The 18,860-nt window shown below is 44.2% G+C and overlaps 1 protein-coding gene across 1 annotated transcript in view; it reads left to right on the forward strand.

Moving 5' to 3' along the window:
- TEK (TEK receptor tyrosine kinase) overlaps nucleotides 1-18,767 on the forward strand; it is a 52,021-nt gene extending 33,254 nt beyond the window's left edge. Inside the window, exons 12-24 of the mRNA XM_081844834.1 lie at nucleotides 151-444; nucleotides 2,531-2,827; nucleotides 3,787-3,953; nucleotides 4,989-5,199; nucleotides 6,713-6,823; nucleotides 9,288-9,478; nucleotides 11,237-11,350; nucleotides 11,984-12,054; nucleotides 14,160-14,200; nucleotides 15,889-15,985; nucleotides 16,599-16,698; nucleotides 17,563-17,814; nucleotides 18,631-18,767. Coding sequence (XP_081700960.1) covers nucleotides 151-444; nucleotides 2,531-2,827; nucleotides 3,787-3,953; nucleotides 4,989-5,199; nucleotides 6,713-6,823; nucleotides 9,288-9,478; nucleotides 11,237-11,350; nucleotides 11,984-12,054; nucleotides 14,160-14,200; nucleotides 15,889-15,985; nucleotides 16,599-16,698; nucleotides 17,563-17,637 — 1,769 coding nt within the window. The 3' untranslated portion in view covers nucleotides 17,638-17,814; nucleotides 18,631-18,767. The remainder of the gene's footprint in view (nucleotides 1-150; nucleotides 445-2,530; nucleotides 2,828-3,786; nucleotides 3,954-4,988; nucleotides 5,200-6,712; nucleotides 6,824-9,287; nucleotides 9,479-11,236; nucleotides 11,351-11,983; nucleotides 12,055-14,159; nucleotides 14,201-15,888; nucleotides 15,986-16,598; nucleotides 16,699-17,562; nucleotides 17,815-18,630) is intronic.
- Nucleotides 18,768-18,860: the final 93 nt, after the last annotated feature.

The raw sequence follows: 18,860 nt of genomic DNA on the forward strand, positions 1-18,860 counted from the left end.
TGCTACTGTGCTTTCTGGAAACCTCTGGGCAGCCATAGTGGGGAACAAGATGGCGGACCACAAAGGACTCTTGGCATCATCTTGGCAGGTTCTTCTTTTGCTCTGAGGAGTTCCAAGGGCATTAACATTCCTTCTCATGACTCTCTAAAGGCCTCCCTCCGCCAAGGGGCCTCTCCCTTGTTCCTAAAGGCACGACGGCGCTGACCTTCTCTTGGCAGCCGGTGGGGCAGCAGGTGGGAGAGAACGTCCAACTTGAAGTGCAGTGTAAGAGCGTGGATGATAAGAACGGGGGTGTCCCCATGACCGAGCGGCTGGGGGGAAACAACTCCACCCTGGTCATCAAGAATCTAGAGCCCAGGCACCACTACAAGTGCAGAGTCCGTGTGAACAGCAAGTCCGAAGGAGAATGGAGCGACTATTTGGACGCGTGGACCTTCAGTGACCGTGAGTGAAGGGAGAGTCTAAGAAGCCCGCTTTGGATGACCTAGCAGGCCTCATTTGTAATTTGTACAGCATGATCCACCCCAGGGCTGGGGAACCTCCTTTGCTCCTGGCATCGTGGATTCCAGTTCCCATCAGCCTCAGCCAGAATGGTCAATGGGTCAGGGAGGTCAAACGGCTCAGGAACGCCATACCTTTAAGGACCCCCTCTTTCCATAGGAACATCCCTGGACCCTGAAATCATCCTCTGAGGCCCTTCTTTGTGTGTCTCCTCCACGTGAGGTCCCGAGGGTGACAACATGAGAACGGGGCCTTCTTTGTGGTGGCTCCCCATTTGTGGAATGTTCTCCCCAGGCAGGCTCACCGTTCCTCTTCAACCAGGCCTTGGGTTGATTACATCCAAGACCCTTTTAAAATGTGTTGTGGAAGCGGGGAGAGGGAGGTCATAGGTTTGTTTTTGTTTTTATTATGTATGTTTTGTGGGTTTTCCCCCCTTGTATGCTGTGAACCGCCCTGAGATCTCATAATAACTGAGTGCCTGCTGACACCTAGTGGCAGCAAAAGGCATTTCATGCTCCTCACTTCATTCACGCTCAAGTACCTTGAAAGGAAAACTTATTTCAGGAATTCACGGAGCTCATAATTATATTTCCTCACCAGGGCCAATACCGTTACCTAACTTCTAAATCTGTCAGTTGATGAAACGATTCTTAGGTACTTTTAATTTCATTATTAACTTGCCTTTTAAATCCACCAATCAATGCAGCTTAAATAACTTTGCATACTGCCAAAACCTCAGCAGAGGAGGGTTTTCGGTTGTTGTAGTTTTAAAAACTCTTTTCTTTAGCTTAAGAAGGTCCCAGGGAAGCTCACAAAATTACTTAGTAGGGCTTGCATCTACAAAGCATTTTATTCTAGAATCAGTGGAGACTGTACGCTTGTTTTTGTCTACATAGTCCACACACAAGGTAGAGCTATTGCATTATTATTATTATTATTATTATTATTATTATTATTATTATTATTATTATTATTTTGCCCCTGAAAAGCTTTTCTTGAGAAACTGGTTTCTTTCCTGGAACAACTGGTTCTGCATTTCAGACTGGTTCTGCATTAGCCCACATGTGAAACAGGCTAACACTTTACCTGTAAAATATTTGGGAGGTATCCCACATGAAGTTCTTGAAGATGTGTCAGAGTGCTTGCTGAAATCATCAGTTGAACATGCTGCAGCCATTAAAAGTTAAAGAGAAGAACGTGGTGTAAGATGCAGCTCAGGGAGCTGCGGATTAAGGAGTGCATCAATAGAAATGGCAGAACAACCCCTCCAAAAATAAAAATAAAATCTTTTGCAAGCTAGGGCTCACAGTATTTTAACAGGCTGAAATCAGGGGCACCAACTATAGGGGGCAGAAGGGGCTTCGCTCGCATTAATATTTGTGGGCAGGGGGCTGAGCCTCCCCAATATTGAGGGGGAGTGTACCCATCCCCCACTGCAGGGGGGAGCACTCACGCACCAGCCAGGGGTGGGACGCTCAGAGGTGTGCATGATGTCATGTGTATGATGTCACACAACTCCGGGCCCCCTCAATGGGGGGGGGGCAGGTCAGCATCCCTGGCTGCAATCCTATGTACACTGCCTCAGAAGTAAGTCCCACGTATAACTCTGGTACCTCCGTTCTTGAATGTCTCCATTGACAAACGTTTCAGAACCCGAACGCCGAAAACCCGGAAGTAAATGCTTCCATTTTCGAACGCGCCTCAGAAGTCGAACGGCTTCCGCTGCATGTTTTTCAGTTTTCTCAATTGCAGTTGCAGACCGCTCTTTGCGCCTTGGTTTTCGAATGTTTCGGAACTCAAACGTTCTTCCGGAATGGATTACGTTCGAGGACCGAGGTGCCACTGTATACAATTGCACTGTTATGCTAACTATTTTATTTGTTGATGCCAAGTTTTGAACTCACAAGGCCATCCTGTCCGGCTCAAATCCTGATTCATTGCAAGTGATGAAAACAACTCCACGTGACTTTTTGTAGCGGGTGAGCAGAGTGATGCGAGACAGAAGCTAATACGCTTGTTTCTTTTCTAGAACGTCCCCCTGCACCTGATAACTTCACAATTATAAATGTCACTGACTCCTCGGCTGTCATCTCTTGGTCGACTGCGGTGGGGCATTCCATCTCCTCCATCATCCTCAGCTACAAAGGCCGTGGCAAGACAGAGCACAACCACATCGATGTCACCATAAAAAACACTACCGTCACCCAGTACCACCTCAAGGGTCTTGAACCAAACACCGAATATGTGGTTCAGATAAGGGCACAGAACAACGTTGGGCCAAGCGATAATCTTTCGGCTGAACTGAAAACCCTCCCAGAAATGAAAGGTTAGTTTTAGCAGAGATCAGAACATCTCATGTACCGAGCAAGTTTACGCATGTTTATTCCAAATGAATTGAGTCCCAGCAAAAGCTGCAAAATGCATGCTGTGGTTGATAGGATTTCCATGGTGTTGCTTTAACTGCTGTTGTTTTGCCATTTGTGTGTATGTGGCTTATGTGTAATTAGGACATTATAGACCCTAATTTCCCACGAGCAGAACTTCACTCATGTGAATGGAGGGAAACTCCTTTGCAGAACTTTTATCAAACTTTACTGCCTGTGGTCTGCAGTTATGCTCTCAGTACCGATGCTTTCTAGAGCAGGCAATTGGAAATAGAATATTGTCAGCACTAGATACAAGGACAGGGTGTAAGAAACACAAGTTAAAGCACTACAGGAAAATTATGCTGTCAGGGTGAATGCGCTGTTAGCACCCACATCTGCCAAAATGGATTACAGTGGTGCCTCGCAAGACGAAATTAATCCGTTCCGCGAGTCTCTTCGTCTTGCGGTTTTTTCGTCTTGCGAAGCACGGCTATTAGCAGCTTAGCGGATTGGCGCTATTAGCGGTTTAGCAGCTTAGAAAAGGGGGGGGGAGAGAAAAAACTCGCAAGTACTCGCAAGACGTTTCGTCTTGCGAAGCAAGCCCATAGGGAAACTCGTCTTGCGAAGCACCTCAAAAGACGGAAAACTCTTTTGTCTAGCGCGTTTTTCGTCTTGCGAGGCATTCGTCTTGCGGGGCACCACTGTATAGGCCACGATCCAGAGAACCTAAAGTCCATTGAAGCATGTGAGTGAGTCCCTTACATCCCTCTGGTTTCATAAAGGCATCTAGCTTTAATTAGATTGCACCAATATTCCCCTACCTTTGATTTTATGCCTGTAAAATTTGGGTTCTAGTATTTGTCGATGAGGTACTGAATTCAACTTCTTTTGATTTATTATTTTATTTTAATGCATATAGTTCCCACAGTTCCATTTGAGCACAAAGGAGGGAGAATGCTACTGATTGCTATCTTGGGCTCTGCAGGGATGACATGCCTGACAATTCTGCTGGCCTTTTTCATCATGCTGCAGCTAAAGCGTGCAAATTTCCAGCGGCGAATGGCCCAGGCCTTCCAAAACGTGGTTGTAAGTCCTTTGGTTTTCCTTGAGGATAGATCTGCGAATGAGGCATTAAGTGAAGAGTACACGCGGGTGGCACTGTGGTCTAAACCACAGAGCCTAGGGCTTGTTGATCAGAAGGTTGGCGGTTCAAATCCCCACGATGGGGTGAGCTCCTGTTGCTCGGTCCCTGCTCCTGCCCACCTAGCAGTTCAAAAGCACACAGTGCAAGTAGATAAATAGGTACCACTCCAGCAGGAAGGTAAATGGCGTTTCCATGCGTTGCTCTGGTTCACCAGAAGCGGCTTAGTCCTGCTGGCCACATGACCTGGAAGCCATCTGCAGACAGACGCCAGCTCCCTCGGCCTATAGAGCGAGATGAGCGTGCAACCCCAGGGTCATCCACGACTGGACCTAACGGTCAGGGGTACCTTTACCTTTACCCCTTTCAAATACAGTTTGATGAGCATTTCCCATTTCAAATTGGTTAATCTTAAAGGTGTCACACAGAACTGTTAACACGGGACTCCCAAAATGGGAAATGATTATTCCCCTCCCCTAAACATTCCTGTATCAAAATTAAGTTTTGCTTGTAACTTACTTAAAACCTTGATTGTTACCCTAATTGGTGATACTTTACAAAAACCAAACCCACTGACAGATCACCAGATGGGTGGGTTGCGCCTAGTAAAAATTAGGAGGAATTATACCAATTCATGCAGATATAATAAAAGTAACCAGATATAACAGGATTCATTCCACACTTGTATTCCTGCAATGCAGGTTCATATTCCCTCTGGAAAATCTTTGCCTACTTTCCTTCGGTCAGTTAAATTGACTATATGTTTATGGGTGCTTTTAAGCCAAGGAAAACCTATTCCGCTGCACACCGATACAAGTGGTGTTGTTTTTTAACTCATTTTAGAGAAACTTCATCTTCACAGAACAACACCACTTCACGCAACAAGATTACATAAATATGCTTTTAATGCATCCCGTTCTGAGTTGTTATTTTCTTCTGTACCAAGCACTAAATAGTGTTTGCCTAACTTTTCCCCCCAGAGAGATGAACCGGCTGTGCAGTTCAATTCAGGAACTCTTACTCTGAGCAGGAAAGCCAAAAATAGCCCAGAACCCACAATCTACCCAGTTCTGGAGTGGAATGACATCAAATTTCAGGATGTGATTGGAGAAGGCAACTTTGGCCAAGTTCTCAAAGCACGAATCAAGAAGGATGGCTTGCGAATGGACGCAGCCATTAAAAGGATGAAGGGTGAGTCTTTGCGGGAGCCTCTTAAGGTGGCAAATCTGTAGGAGAGATTTGTAGGTTGCTAATACCTGGCCTTGAATCATGGTCTTTTAAATGTTGGCTTAACGGGCCAACCGTATGATATGCAAAAGCATGTAAAAGAGCCTGGATGCAGTTCTTTTTAAAAAAAGTGGGAATGAGAAGAGAAGCAGTAGGGTCAGGATCTGCCTTTGTTTTTGTTTTTTATGACCATTTATTAATTTTCCAAAAATATAACATCAAAAATAAACATAAAACAACAATATATAAAGAAAAAGAAAAAATGAGAAAAGAAATGAAAAGAAAAAACCATCATAATAAAAAAATTTAAACCATAATTTTTGCTTGACTTCCCTCCCCTCCCCCTCTTAGTTTCATTGTTTGCTTGTTCATGCATGTCCTTATAATCTTAATAATCCATTTTTTAGACCTTGTTCATCTTAACACAAGTGAGTTTTTAAGAGTTACACTAACGTAAACATCTATACACAAAGCTTAAAAAGTGGGCATGAAACCTTTACCCCCTTTTTATTATTCAAAGTCCTCTTTCTGTCTGTAGGGTCAGGATCTGCTTAACCACTTCTCTGTGGGAATATTGTTTGACATAGCGGGCTCGCCAACAGCTGAAAATCCGCATTTTCCAAATACGTTTTGTCCATCGTTAATGGGAAAGCAAATTTAAACTTAAGAAAAATCAACATGCCACCATTCCAGCAGGAACATCGTATGGTTCTCCCACACACACACCAAAAAATAAAATAAAATTGGAAGGTGCAAGTACCATACTGTACAAGGAGGATCAAGGGAGAGTGTGGATGAGCCCAGTGTCAAACAATTCTTATCCCACGCTTTCTAGCGAATCTTCCCCATCACTTTCCTTACTGTAGGAAGTCTATTTGGGGAGAGGGGTATTGTGCAAGAGGGTGAACCTGAACTTCTGGGCATGTGACCAAATTTCACCTGGAAGCACATTTAAGAAACACCGTATTTTTCGCTCTATAGGATGCACTCAACCATAGGATGCACCTTGTTTTAGAGGGGGAGAACAAGAAAAAATAAATCTCCCCCTCGCTGCTCAGTGCCCCTTCAGTGAAGCGGCAAGAGAAACGGAGACCCTTCCATTTCTCCTCCCGCTTGGCTGAAGGGGCACTGCACAGCTTACCCTCTCCGCTGAAGCCAGGAGAGTCTTGCTCTCCCGGCTTCAGCAAAAGGAACCCGAAGCCTCCGGAGGCAGAGGGAGCACTCCCTCTGTGCTTCGGAGGCTTCGCGTTGCTATCGCTGAAGCCAAGGAGCCTGCATTCGCTCCATAGGACACACACAGATTTCCCCTTAATTTTTGGAGGGGAAAAAGTGCGTCCTATAGAGCGAAAAATACGGTAAAATATTATGACGTACGGTTTTGTGGGCTAAAGCCCATTTCATCAGGTGCATTAAACAAACACATGGTAAACATTGTAGGAGTAACTGATGTACAGCACTTTCTTTTTTTAATTTGCAGAATATGCCTCCAAGGATGATCACAGAGATTTTGCTGGGGAACTGGAAGTACTTTGTAAACTTGGACATCACCCCAACATCATAAACCTTTTGGGAGCATGCGAACACCGAGGTACAATGCTTTTCTTTTTCAGTTTTGTTAAGAGTTTTCAACATACAAGACAATAAAAACCCAACTAGTTTAAAAATGATTTTAAAAATACAGAAAAAGAAGTAGGATAAAAGAGGGAGAGAGAAACGGAAGAAAAAGGAGGAAAGAGAAATAAAACAACAACAACAATGTTGTGTGTGTGTGTGTGTGTGTGTGTGTGTGTGTGTGTGTATACAGAGCTCTCAATCACAATTAAATCTGCATTCTGAATCTTCCCAGCTCTCACCTGCTACAATGCTTTTCTATAGGTGTTTGTTTTAAAGTTTTGTGGCTACATTTGTTTTAAAACATATTCAAAATAAGATCAGCTGGAATTTGTGCACAGGTAGACAGGTTGCACAATTTTTTAAACACAAAAAGTCACGCACACACGTGCGCATGCACACACACACACACAGAGAGAGAGAGAGAGAGAGAGATGTATATTCCTGTTTGATGATATGCTTCAGGCACCACACAAACACAAAGGCATCTCTTCCAGCACACGAAAGCACAGATTTTCAAGAAGAATCCTTTGTCTCTGGTGAGGACTCAAAAACTGTCACTTGCCAAAGCAGAAAAGGCTCATTCTCAACCAGTTGTGCTTCTGAGAATGGCGAGATGCATAGCATATACACCTCTGATGCAGAATGCCTTGGGTGGACAGGATCATATGGAACGAGGCAGTCTTCCAGATATCCTGGCCTCAAGCTTATGACGGCTTTGTAAGAAAGAAGCATCCCTTTGAATCCTGCCCAGAAATGATCAGGGAGTGTTGCTGCTTTTTGCCCTGTTTTAAAGTTTCAGCCAGTGCAGGCAAAAAAAGAGTAAAGGTAAAGGACCCCTGGACGGTTAAGTCCAGTCAAAGGTGACAATGGGGTTGCGGCGCTTATCTTGCTTTCAGGCCAAGGGAGCCGGCATTTGTCCGCAGACAGCTTTCTGGGTCATGTGGCCAGCAGGACTAAACCGCTTCTGGCACAACGGGACACTGTGAAGGAAACCAGAGTGCATGGAAATGCCATTTACCTTCTCATTGTAGTGGCACCTATTTATCTACTTGCACTGGCATGCTTTCGAACTGCTAGGTTGGCAGGAGCTGGGACAGAGCAACGGGAGCTCACCCCATTGTATGGATTCGAACCACTGACGTTCTGATCAGCAAGGCAAAGAGGCTCAGTGGTTTAGACCACAGTGCCACCCGCGTCCTTTCAGCCAGTGCAAAGTGGGATTGGCTCACTTCCACAGTTGAGGACCACTGGAGGTACATTTCTCCAGTGCTCCAACATCTGTACTGACTCCCTGTTCCAATGTGAGCACAGGCTGTCTTGGCTGCCTCAGAATTAGCACTTGGAGATTTCATTTAATACCTGGGGTGGGGAATCTGCTACTCCCATCATCCCCCAGCTGGCATGGCCAACAACATGGGTTGACAAGAGTGGTACTGCCCTACCTCTGCTATAAAAGATGGAAGATCAACTCCCAGAGTAGAATCTGAGTCAAGAAGACTTGACTTGCTTTTGCCATTTGCTCAGTACATACCGGGTACAGTGGTACCTTGATTCTCAAACTTAATCCATTCCGGAAGTCGGTTCCAAAACCAAAGCGTTCCAAAACCAAGGCACACTTTCCCATAGAAAGTAATGCAAAACGGATTAATCCGTTCCAGACTTTTAAAAACAACCCGAAAAACAGCAATTCAACATGAATTTTACTATGTAACGAGACCATTGGTCCATAAAATGAAAGCAATAATCAATGTTGTTTACTATAAAATAAACAGTATTGTAGATGATAAAAATATAAATTTATTTTTTTCTTACCTGCACTGATGATAGTCATTGTTTGGATGGGAGGCTTTTATCCGTTTCCACAGTCACACAATCAATCAATAAATCCATCAATCAGTAGCTGAACTGGGTTCCACACAGAAACAAATTAACCGAAAAAGCCTCAAAAACAAAAAACACGCACAAAGTAAATAGCAAAAACTGAAGCACCAAATATAAGCTCCAAATATCACCTCAGAACACTGCAATCAGAAATAGAAGGCTTGAATGGAAGGCGACAGTAAAAACGGAAGCTCAGGACTCAAAACGGAGCACGTTCAGCTTCCGGGGAAAAGTTTGAAAAATGGAACACCTACTTCCGGTTTTGCAGTGTTCGGGTTCCAAGTTGTTCGAAAACCGAGGTACCACTGTATTGGAAACACGGAAGGCAAGAGAAGTTGTGGGTAGGATAGGATTTGCATTAGAGCCTTTCATCCTGCAGGGATAGCATAGAGAGAACTGACAATCTTTGGTCAGCTTCATTTGGGGCTGGGGTGAGGAGGGGGCAATTGCTCTGGGCCCCCCAAACCCTTCAAGAAGCCCTGCCCCCAAGACTCCTAAATTTGGAAGGCCAACATTTTTCGCACAGGCTCTCTGAACCCCTCACTGTTTTATGCCAGGGTACCTCTACCTCGCCATTGAATATGCTCCCCACGGAAACCTGCTAGACTTCTTGAGGAAGAGCAGGGTATTAGAGACCGACCCGGCCTTTGCCATTGCCAACAGCACAGCCTCCACACTCTCCTCGCAGCAACTACTGCACTTTGCTGCGGATGTGGCCCGGGGGATGGACTACCTGAGTCAAAAACAGGTAGGCTGTTTTGTTTCATTTTGCTAATGCAAGTACCGGTAAGTTATTTACCGAGTCTTCCACTGTGGTTGCCACCCATCTTGCGTAATATTTCAATGTAAAAATGCTATCATTGAATCAACATAGGATAGATGAATCAATGCAGGATACAGTTTTGCTGATTCCCCCTCTGTCTCTCTCTCCCATACTCTCCAACACTTTGAAGCCAAAATCCAGGACGCCATCTTGCCGGACGCCATCTTGCCGGTTTTTTTGTCACGAGAACACGGTGTCTATTTTTGTTGCGATTTTGCACCATGCTCCCTGCACTCGGAAAAAGTGCTTTTTCATGCACAGCACCCACAAACGCGACTTTGGGGGCGCTGCACAAATTCACACGCAGGGGGGGAAAACACTATTAGGGGCAGGGAATTGTGCCACAAAATCGCATGAGATCATGGGAACCCAAATGGCTCTTTTATGCTCTTGCAATAAAAAATGGTTTGTCCCAGTCTGGGACACTAGCAAGGTATGCAGTCCCCCACCCCATTCTGCCCTGTATTTTGCCAGACCAAAGGTAGCAACCCTATCAGCGACAGGGGTGGGGAAGTCCGTTGACCTACTTCCTAGGTGCAGTAACGCTGTGGGGCACTGTCACTTCCCGCCAGAGCCCCCCGACAGGAACTGCTCAGCCGGTGGATTCCTGGCTCCCCTCTGACGGCTGGGGAGATTGAATACTGCCTGCCTGCCTAATTGGCCAATCACAAGCAGGCGTAAGGATTGTAAGCTGGAGGAAGGGAGGACCTGACTGAGCCTGCAAGCTTTACTCAAGTCTGCCCCCCTGCATTTGAATGGCCTGCCTCTTCCCCTACAACAGGCATAGGCAAACTCGGGCCTCCAGATGTTTTGGGACTACAACTCCCATCATCCCTAGCTAACAGGACCAGTGCTCAGGGACATAGGCGCCGACTCCATGGGGCCTGAGGGGGCCCGAGCCCCCTCAAAAATTCGTTTGGGGGGGCTCTGCCCCCCCAATAATTTAAGAAAATTATTAGTTATATTATGCTTTGTAAAATCACAAAATTATGTTGGTATTTTTTATTTTCCTTGTTTGACGATAGTTACCTTTTAAAATACATTCAGTAATGAGTTAAAACAAAGCCACTCCCGATCTAGAGAGGGGGTGGGGTTGCGGGCTCTCGACCCATCAACAATCTTGCGGGGCTGGCGCCAGCCCCGCGAGAAGCGGGGATTCCCCCTAGCTCATTAATATTCACCGCCCACGGCGGCAGCCAATCGGCTGCAGCAAAGGGCGGGTCCTCACAGGTTCACTTAAGGTTGGGGCAGCCCGGGGCTCGCCCCTTTCGTTCCCCCAGCAGCAGCGGTTTGGAGGTCTTGGGCCCCCCCAATATTTTTTATAAGTCGGTATGGGCCCCTGCCCCTCCAATATTTTTTATAAGTCGGCGCCCCTGCTCAGGGATGATGGGAATTGTAGTCTCAAAACACCTGGAGGCCCGAGTTTGCCTATGCCTGCCCTATAACAACCACACCTCTCATCATCCCTGACCATTGGCCAAGCTGTCTAGTTGGAGTTCAGCAATATTTGGAGGGCTACAGGTTCTGCGACCTCATAATTACCAGCCAAAAGCCCGTGAAGTATGCACAGGGCTTAAGTTGCAATAAGCCTTTGCAATGTGTGATGCACACATCAGAAAGATAGGACAAACATTTTCTATTTTGGGAAGAGAGAAAAAGCAATAATGTTTTTGTTTCCTTTAGTTTATCCACCGGGATCTGGCAGCAAGGAACATCTTGGTTGGAGAAAACTATGTTGCGAAAATAGCAGATTTTGGACTGTCTAGAGGCCAAGAGGTTTATGTTAAAAAGACAATGGTAAGAAAGACCAAATTTGTCAGCTATGTTTCTTGCGCAGAGGTAACAATTGCCCTTTGATATTACCTGTAAAAAAATGAAATTCCTCTTCAGAAGCAGCAGAAATTAAAAATGGAGCTTCCTATAACATCTGAGAGGACAAAGGCTGCAGTCCTGTTGAAACTACTGGGACTTAAGCCTAAAGTCTAATAGTTTAGGACTGGGACAGTGGACAGTTAAGGGGGAAGTTTTCAGCTTTTGTTATTTGTAGATTTCACCCATTCAGAGTTGGAGAACCAGCTGCTACATGTGACAAAAGTTGAGATGAGTTTTGCATTTCTACAAACCTCAGAGTTCATCAATGCAGGAGCAAGATCAAAGTGCAAACTTCATAATGTACAGATTTGAAAACCTTCACCAGTGCCGCTCTAGATGCATCCCTGGTTCTCTTGCACAAGGGGGAACAACAAAAAACAAACATGGGGGAAGTATCCATCAATTTAAGGGCAGGGAGCCAGTCTGCAAAGGGCTGCTTACAAAGAAGTCTAACTATCGAAATGAAGGGGAAAGCCATTCTGGGTTAGGGGACTCTGGTAATGCATCAGAACAGAACTGTTGTGAGGCTGTAACACCATTCCAAATTCATTGTTCTAGGGAAGGCTTCCAGTGCGATGGATGGCGATTGAGTCCCTAAATTACAGCGTGTATACCTCAAACAGTGATGTGTAAGTGACTCCGTTTATGTAGTTTCTGACTCTGTGATGCTGGGATTTAAAGTGACCTTCAGTAATGCAGATGCATTGGAAAGCTGGGATAAAAATTCATAAATAGATTTGTAACAATACAGTGGTACCTCGGGTTAAGTACTTAATTCGTTCCGGAGGTCCATACTTAACCTGAAACTGTTCTTAGCCTGAAGCACCACTTTAGCTAATGGGGCCTCCTGCTGCTGCCGCACTGCCGGAGCACAATTTCTGTTCTCATCCTGAAGCAAAGTTCTTAACCTGAAGCACTACTTCTGGGTTAGCGGAGTCTGTAACCTGAAGCGTATGTAACCTGAGGTACCACCGTACAGTGGTACCTTGGGCTAAGAACTTACCGTATTTTTTGTACTATAAGACACACTTTTCCCCTCCTAAAAAGTAAGGGGAAATGTGTGTGTGTGTCTTATGGAGCGAATGCAGGCTTCGCGTTGCTTCTGCTGAAGAGGGATAGATCCCTCTTGCTCTCCTGGCTTCAGGGATAGCCTCCCGAAGCCTCCTCCCGAGCGTCACCCCGGTATGGCTCCCCTTCATCACATACACAGCCCAACAAGACAATGACAAGAGTCCACCAACAACATACGAATCAATATGGCTAACCCGATTCAAAAACACACACACACACACCCCACTCACACAGGAAAACCAAGTTCAGCACAGCCAATCACGAACAAACAACCGCACCGTAGGCCAACCCCAATTTCTCTCACCACCAAAGGAGCAAAAAGCGAATAGCAAAGAGAACCTGCACAAACGACACTGACACAAAAACCCACACATACATTATCGCCTCCCGACCCCACCCCCACCCCCACCCACCATGGCCCCCTCCACCTCTTCTCCCCTTTTTTCTTCCTAATGTAACCCTAATGTCTCAACAAATGAAACTGACCTATGGAAAATGTAACTTGAAAAAAGAGACATTGCACATACCTTTGTAAACCAAGAAAACTTTAATAAAATGTTTAAAAATAATAATAATCTGCCCTCCATGGAATTCAAAATTGTAATGCAATAGAATTATTTTTTTTTAAAAAAATCAATATGGATATTTAATGCGGACATGCCTCAGGCCATCTGATTGAAGCTTGTGGACCACTGGCAGCCCACAAACCACAGTTTGGAAAGCCCTGTGTTAGAGGTTTTAAGCAGAGGCTGGTTGACAGGTCTATCTGAGATGCTGTAGCAATGGATTTTCTCCATTAGTGGATTAGAGGACCTTTGATGGAGAGGTCCTGTCCTGGTCTAGCATACGATGCAAATGGGAACATATATTCCAGTGGTTACCTGGACATTCCATTGACTTGGCTGAGACCAACTACCATTGGTCTCCTCCTCTAGGATAGCATACAATGTTTGTCAACCCTCACGCTGACAAGATTGGACAGCCAATGCAATCCCAATGGTTTTCAGAGCAGTAGTTGAGCCTTTAAATGCCATGCAAGTTCCCTGTATCAGCATGTTTACAGAAAGGCAAAGGTTTTGCATTTTAAGAAGCGATTGTCCAATTGCATCCTTTTATTTCTATTACTTCTGCTTCATTTCTTTTAAAATAGATGTGTTCATGCCAGTTTAACTGGAAAAAACCAACTTATTTTCAAGCACATTGAGGTTTATTTCTGGTTTTGTATTTAGTTGTCTTCTTCATAATAAAAATAGGGAAGGGGGAGGCAAAACGAATATTTTTTGTAATGGCGCAAGTATCTTGGACCTGATTTTAGCTGTAATAATTATAGGTGTGTGCCTGTTTAACTAGCACTAGATATTTTATAATACCCAGTACTTCTAAATACAGTGGTACCTTGGTTTACAACTATAATCTGTTCTGGAAGTCTGTTTGTAAAACAAAACCGCTTGTATTCCAAGGCGTCTTTCGCCAATGGAGCCTCCAAAAGAAATTTGTTCGTAATAAAAATATATGGGTTGTAATCCAAAAAAAGGTTGCAAACTGGGACATGTACTTCCAGATTTGACATGTTTGTAATCCAAAACATATGCAAACCAAGCCGTATGCAAATCAAGGTACCACTGTACAATTGTTACAGCTTTTCTTTTTACTCTTTTCATAGGTGGTCATATGGCGTGCTATTATGGGAAATAGTTAGCTTAGGTAAGTAATGTGTGTGCTTTTAGCATCATTATTTTGGTTAAGAATATGAGAACAACATAGCTGGAGCAGACCAATGGTCCATTTTTGTCCATTGCAGTAATTTCTTTGCTTATATCTAGCAACTATTCTTTAAAGATACACTGCCTTTGAACATGGAGATTCAATTTAGCTAGAATCGCTCAGTGGCAATCACTGACCTCTTCACTATGAAAGCCAGCAGGTCTTGGTACGTTTGTTTTTTTTATAAAATAATATTTATTACTTTTAAACCTTGCAAAAAAGAAGAAAAGGAAAAGAAAAAAAAGAAGCAAAAGAAAGAAAAAAACAATACAATACAATATATAAACAATACACAACACAACATTAACACATTAGACTAAACAAAACAGAACAAAAACAATTTAAAAACATACATCATACCATTTCACAGGTCTTGGTACGTTTGAAAGGGTGAAACTTTATTGTGCCAAAATGCAAGAAGCCCCAACTGTATTGGCATCCTGCTAGCTTTTGAAGACACACCTGTCTCTCTACCCGAGTCTCTCTCTACCCGAGTCTCTCCTGTTTTAGTTGCTGTGTTGTTTTAATTATGGACATTCATAATGTTTGTGTAATTGGTTTTTATACTTGTAAACCACTAAGAAGTCTGTGAGCACTATGTAAATTCTTAATAACACAGCTAAAGCCCTTTGTGAGAGCTCTCGGCCATATATGATTGACAAAGTATAATATGCAATGACAAAATGATACAAATCAGTCGTTATTCAAATCCATCAGACCTCAGTGCCATCACTATCTCTGGGGGCAAGGAGTTCTGTAAGCAGATTATGTATTGTACCAAGTGTTTTCTTTGGTCAGTTCTGAAGCTACTGGGTGACCCTGATTGGCTTAACCCACAACTACATATAGTATTTTTACCAAATACTGGCAAGCCTTCATACATGGTTACTGGGCTTGGTGCAACAGTTGTTTAGACCATGCCTAGACTAATTACCTATTGTGGTTTCACTGCTGATAACTGTCACGGTCCGGTTCACAGGCAATCAAAGTCCCGGCTGGGGGTGTCGGAACCAGGGACAAGATGGCGGGGTGGGAGCAGGAACTGGGGTCCAGAAGCCAGGAATCAGGAAGCCAGGAGTCCGAGGGTCAGAGAGCCGGGAGTCAAGTAGCCAAGGGTCCAAGGGTCAGGAAGCAAGGAGTCATGAAGTCAGGGGTCCGAGGATCAAGGAGTCAAGGAGCCAAACACAGCAAGGCATGGAACGTGTTGCTGTGGCAAAGAGCCGAAGGGAAATGCTGACCTTATATCCCTTCCCGGCTCTTGCCACCAGGTGCTGTGAGTTACCAATTGGCCTCACCTGTGTGGCCGCACCTTGCCTCTTCAGAACAAACTTAGGAATGCCCCAGGCCTGCAAAGTCCTACTGGTCACAGGGCCTGGCTCCTGCACACACTCCTGACAATAATACTGTACTGGCCTGAATATAAGCCTCACTCCCCCCCCCCCCAATTCTGACCGTGAAGTTAAAGTGCAGCTTATATTTGCGACCTTACGGTATGCAGCCAGGAACATGGGGCAAACAGCGCCAGGAGCGTGGCAAAGCGGTGCCCACCCTGTGCATAGTCCTCTCCCCCAAGCATCCTCTCCCCCAAGCATCCTTAGGACACTGACCTGTTGAATCTTCTGTTCTAGGAGGGACACCATATTGTGGGATGACTTGTGCAGAACTGTATGAGAAACTGCCCCAAGGGTACAGACTGGAGAAGCCTCTCAACTGCGATGATGAGGTGTAAGTAACTCAATCTCACTGGATGCCCTTTTCCCCCTGTGCCCTCTTTGGCTGACAACCTCTCTTAGAAAACGCATCTGTCAGGTGTTGAATATGGGGCAATTTACTTCTGGTAAGTTAGGAGATGACTCCTAGAATTAATTATACTTTGACCAATTTAGTTGGAAAGCAGAAGGAAGTTGCTAACCATGAAAGAAGTTGAAGTTCTAGAGTGATTACCCTGGAGCAGAAACCACAATTTCATCTGTCAATTGATTGTGTTCACAGCTTTGCTGTTTTGATAATGTTTCACATAGGTCAAGAGAAAGCTTCACGCCTTTCCCTACACACACCTGACCTGCTGTTTCTCTTGCTTTAAGCCCTGTTGAAATGAATTGTGAGGGGTTTTTTTACATCTTCTTTTAATAACAAGACTGTTTGTCCAGGAAAACCTCCCCCAGCCTCTTGCCATTCGTGTTTCTACTCCAGGGACATTGGAAAGCGTGACTTTTCTGCTTTTTGCTATCACAATCATCGCCTCCCACTTTTAAATTTTGGGCTGCTTGCTGTGGATTTGTAGATATTCAAGTGCTGTAATGACCTTCTTCTTCTTCTTCTTCTTCTTCTTCTTCAGTTATGACCTAATGAGACAATGCTGGAGAGAAAAACCTTATGAGAGGCCATCATTTGCCCAAATACTCGTATCACTGAACAGAATGTTGGAAGAAAGAAAGGTAAAAGATGATCACGGTTGTCAGGTTGGGGTCAAAAAAGCATTACTCAGCTCCCCAGCTCACAGGTCTGCTTGGTTGCCACTGTAAATCGTTCCCCTCTGGTCAGCTCCTGTCCCATGTGAAAACTTTGCACGTGTTTGTTTGGCCATATTCACATATGATTCTTCACATAAAATGTGATGAGTTATTTGAGTGTACAGTCGTACCTTGGTTGTTGAATGCCTTGCGACTCAAATGTTTTGGCTCCCGAATGCTGTAAGCCTAGATGTGTTCCGGTTTGCGAATGTTTTTTGGAACCCGAATGTCTAAAACAGCTTCCAGTTGAGTGCAGGAAGCTCCTGCAGCCAATCGGAAGCTGCGCCTTGGTTTTCGGATTCCATTCGAAAACCAAAGTATGACTGTACCTAGAGTTGCTGTACATCACCAGGTTCTAAAGGAGACTTTTGTCAGATGGTCTAACCCTTGGTCTGCAGCTTATAGGTTATGTCCTGACATAGGAGGGTCTGATCAGCAGGAGCATCAACAGTATCTTTTTAAAATAGGTTTGTTTTTTTAAGAGAAAGAAAAAGCATCAACTAGGGCTAGGATACCTGTCACCCAACAATTGTTGTTGTAGTCCACAATCAGGGTCGATGCAACTTGTTAACCAAACAACAGCTGAAGGTCCTGCAGTTCTGGCATAAACTGGTAGCCTAAAACTGTTTTCCAGTCCTGTGACCAGTGCAGCTCTTTGTGACACATTAGGGATAAAAGGACACAATTTGGGCTTGGGAGTTGGATGTTATCTGCAACACAGAAAATTTCTATGCATTGCTGAGGGCAAAGAGAAAATATTGAGCCTATTCTTCTTAATTGTAATTCCAGACTTATGTGAATACAACCCTGTATGAGAAGTTCACCTATGCAGGCATTGACTGTTCTGCGGAAGAAGCTGCTTGAAATGGAAAATCTTCAGTTATTTATCGTTTTGAGCAACCTCAAAGGAAGATGAAATGTGCTGATGTACAAAACTGCATAGAATGCTTTCTGTACAATACCTTCTTAGCTATATACACACTTTTTGAGTGAGTCCTGAATCAGAATGCTGTAGGAATGTGTATGTATGTTTGTACATAGGTATAAACAACTCCTAACCCACAATAATACTATAACCAGACTTAACACGGACACTGGCACCAGAGCCTGCAATAAACCCAGATGCCAACTTTGCTGCCACATACACCCGGACAACACCATTACTGGCCCCAACAACATCACACATACCATCTCGGGACTATTTAATTGCTCATCGTCTAACATTGTGTATGCCATAAAATGCCAACAGTGTCCTTCAGCTCTCTATATTGGACAAACAGGCCAGACCTTACGCCAAAGAATAAATGGACATAAATCCGACATCAGGAACCACAAGACAGAAAAACCAGTAGGAGAACACTTCAATCTCCCAGGACATTCTATACAAGATCTCAAAGTAGCTGTTCTATTACAAAGGAATTTCAGAAATAGACTGGAAAGAGAAGCTGCTGAATTGCAACTTATCACCAAACTTAAAACTATGGAGAGACCTGGTTTGAATAAAGACATTGGATTCTTATCTCATTATACATGACAAAGCCATTTTTCACCTTCTCACCCCTTGCTTTTTCCTGTTAGACCTATTGCAGTCGTTAAGAGTCGTCAACAGGCTCATCGCAGCTATCTGCCAATCACCCATTCCCACCACCCTTCTGAGTAATACCCCTCCCCACCTTCTCACTATATAGAAAGGTCCGGTGACTTCTGTTTCAGTGTATCTGAAGAAGTGTGCATGCACACGAAAGCTCATACCTAGAACTAACTCAGTTGGTCTTTAAGGTGCTACTGGAAGGAATTTTTTTATTTTGTTTTGACCATGGCAGACCAACACGGCTACCTATCTGTAACTGTACATAGGTATGTTTGTGTGTTTATGTGTATTGTGTGCATGTGCACTATATATATCTATATAAATCTTTTGTCTGCCTATACATGCACTCACACACACATACACTTTTTGGAAAGTGACTGAAATAAATACATTTTACATTTCATAGACTGTTATGTATCCCCCCCCCCTATAATGTTGGAATTTACTGCAAGCAATATAGTCACACTGCATACTTAACCTCCGCCAATCCTGTGAG

The sequence above is a fragment of the Podarcis erhardii genome (genome assembly GCF_964252035.2).
Source record: "Podarcis erhardii genome assembly, chromosome: 17".
Taxonomy (NCBI): domain Eukaryota; kingdom Metazoa; phylum Chordata; class Lepidosauria; order Squamata; family Lacertidae; genus Podarcis; species Podarcis erhardii.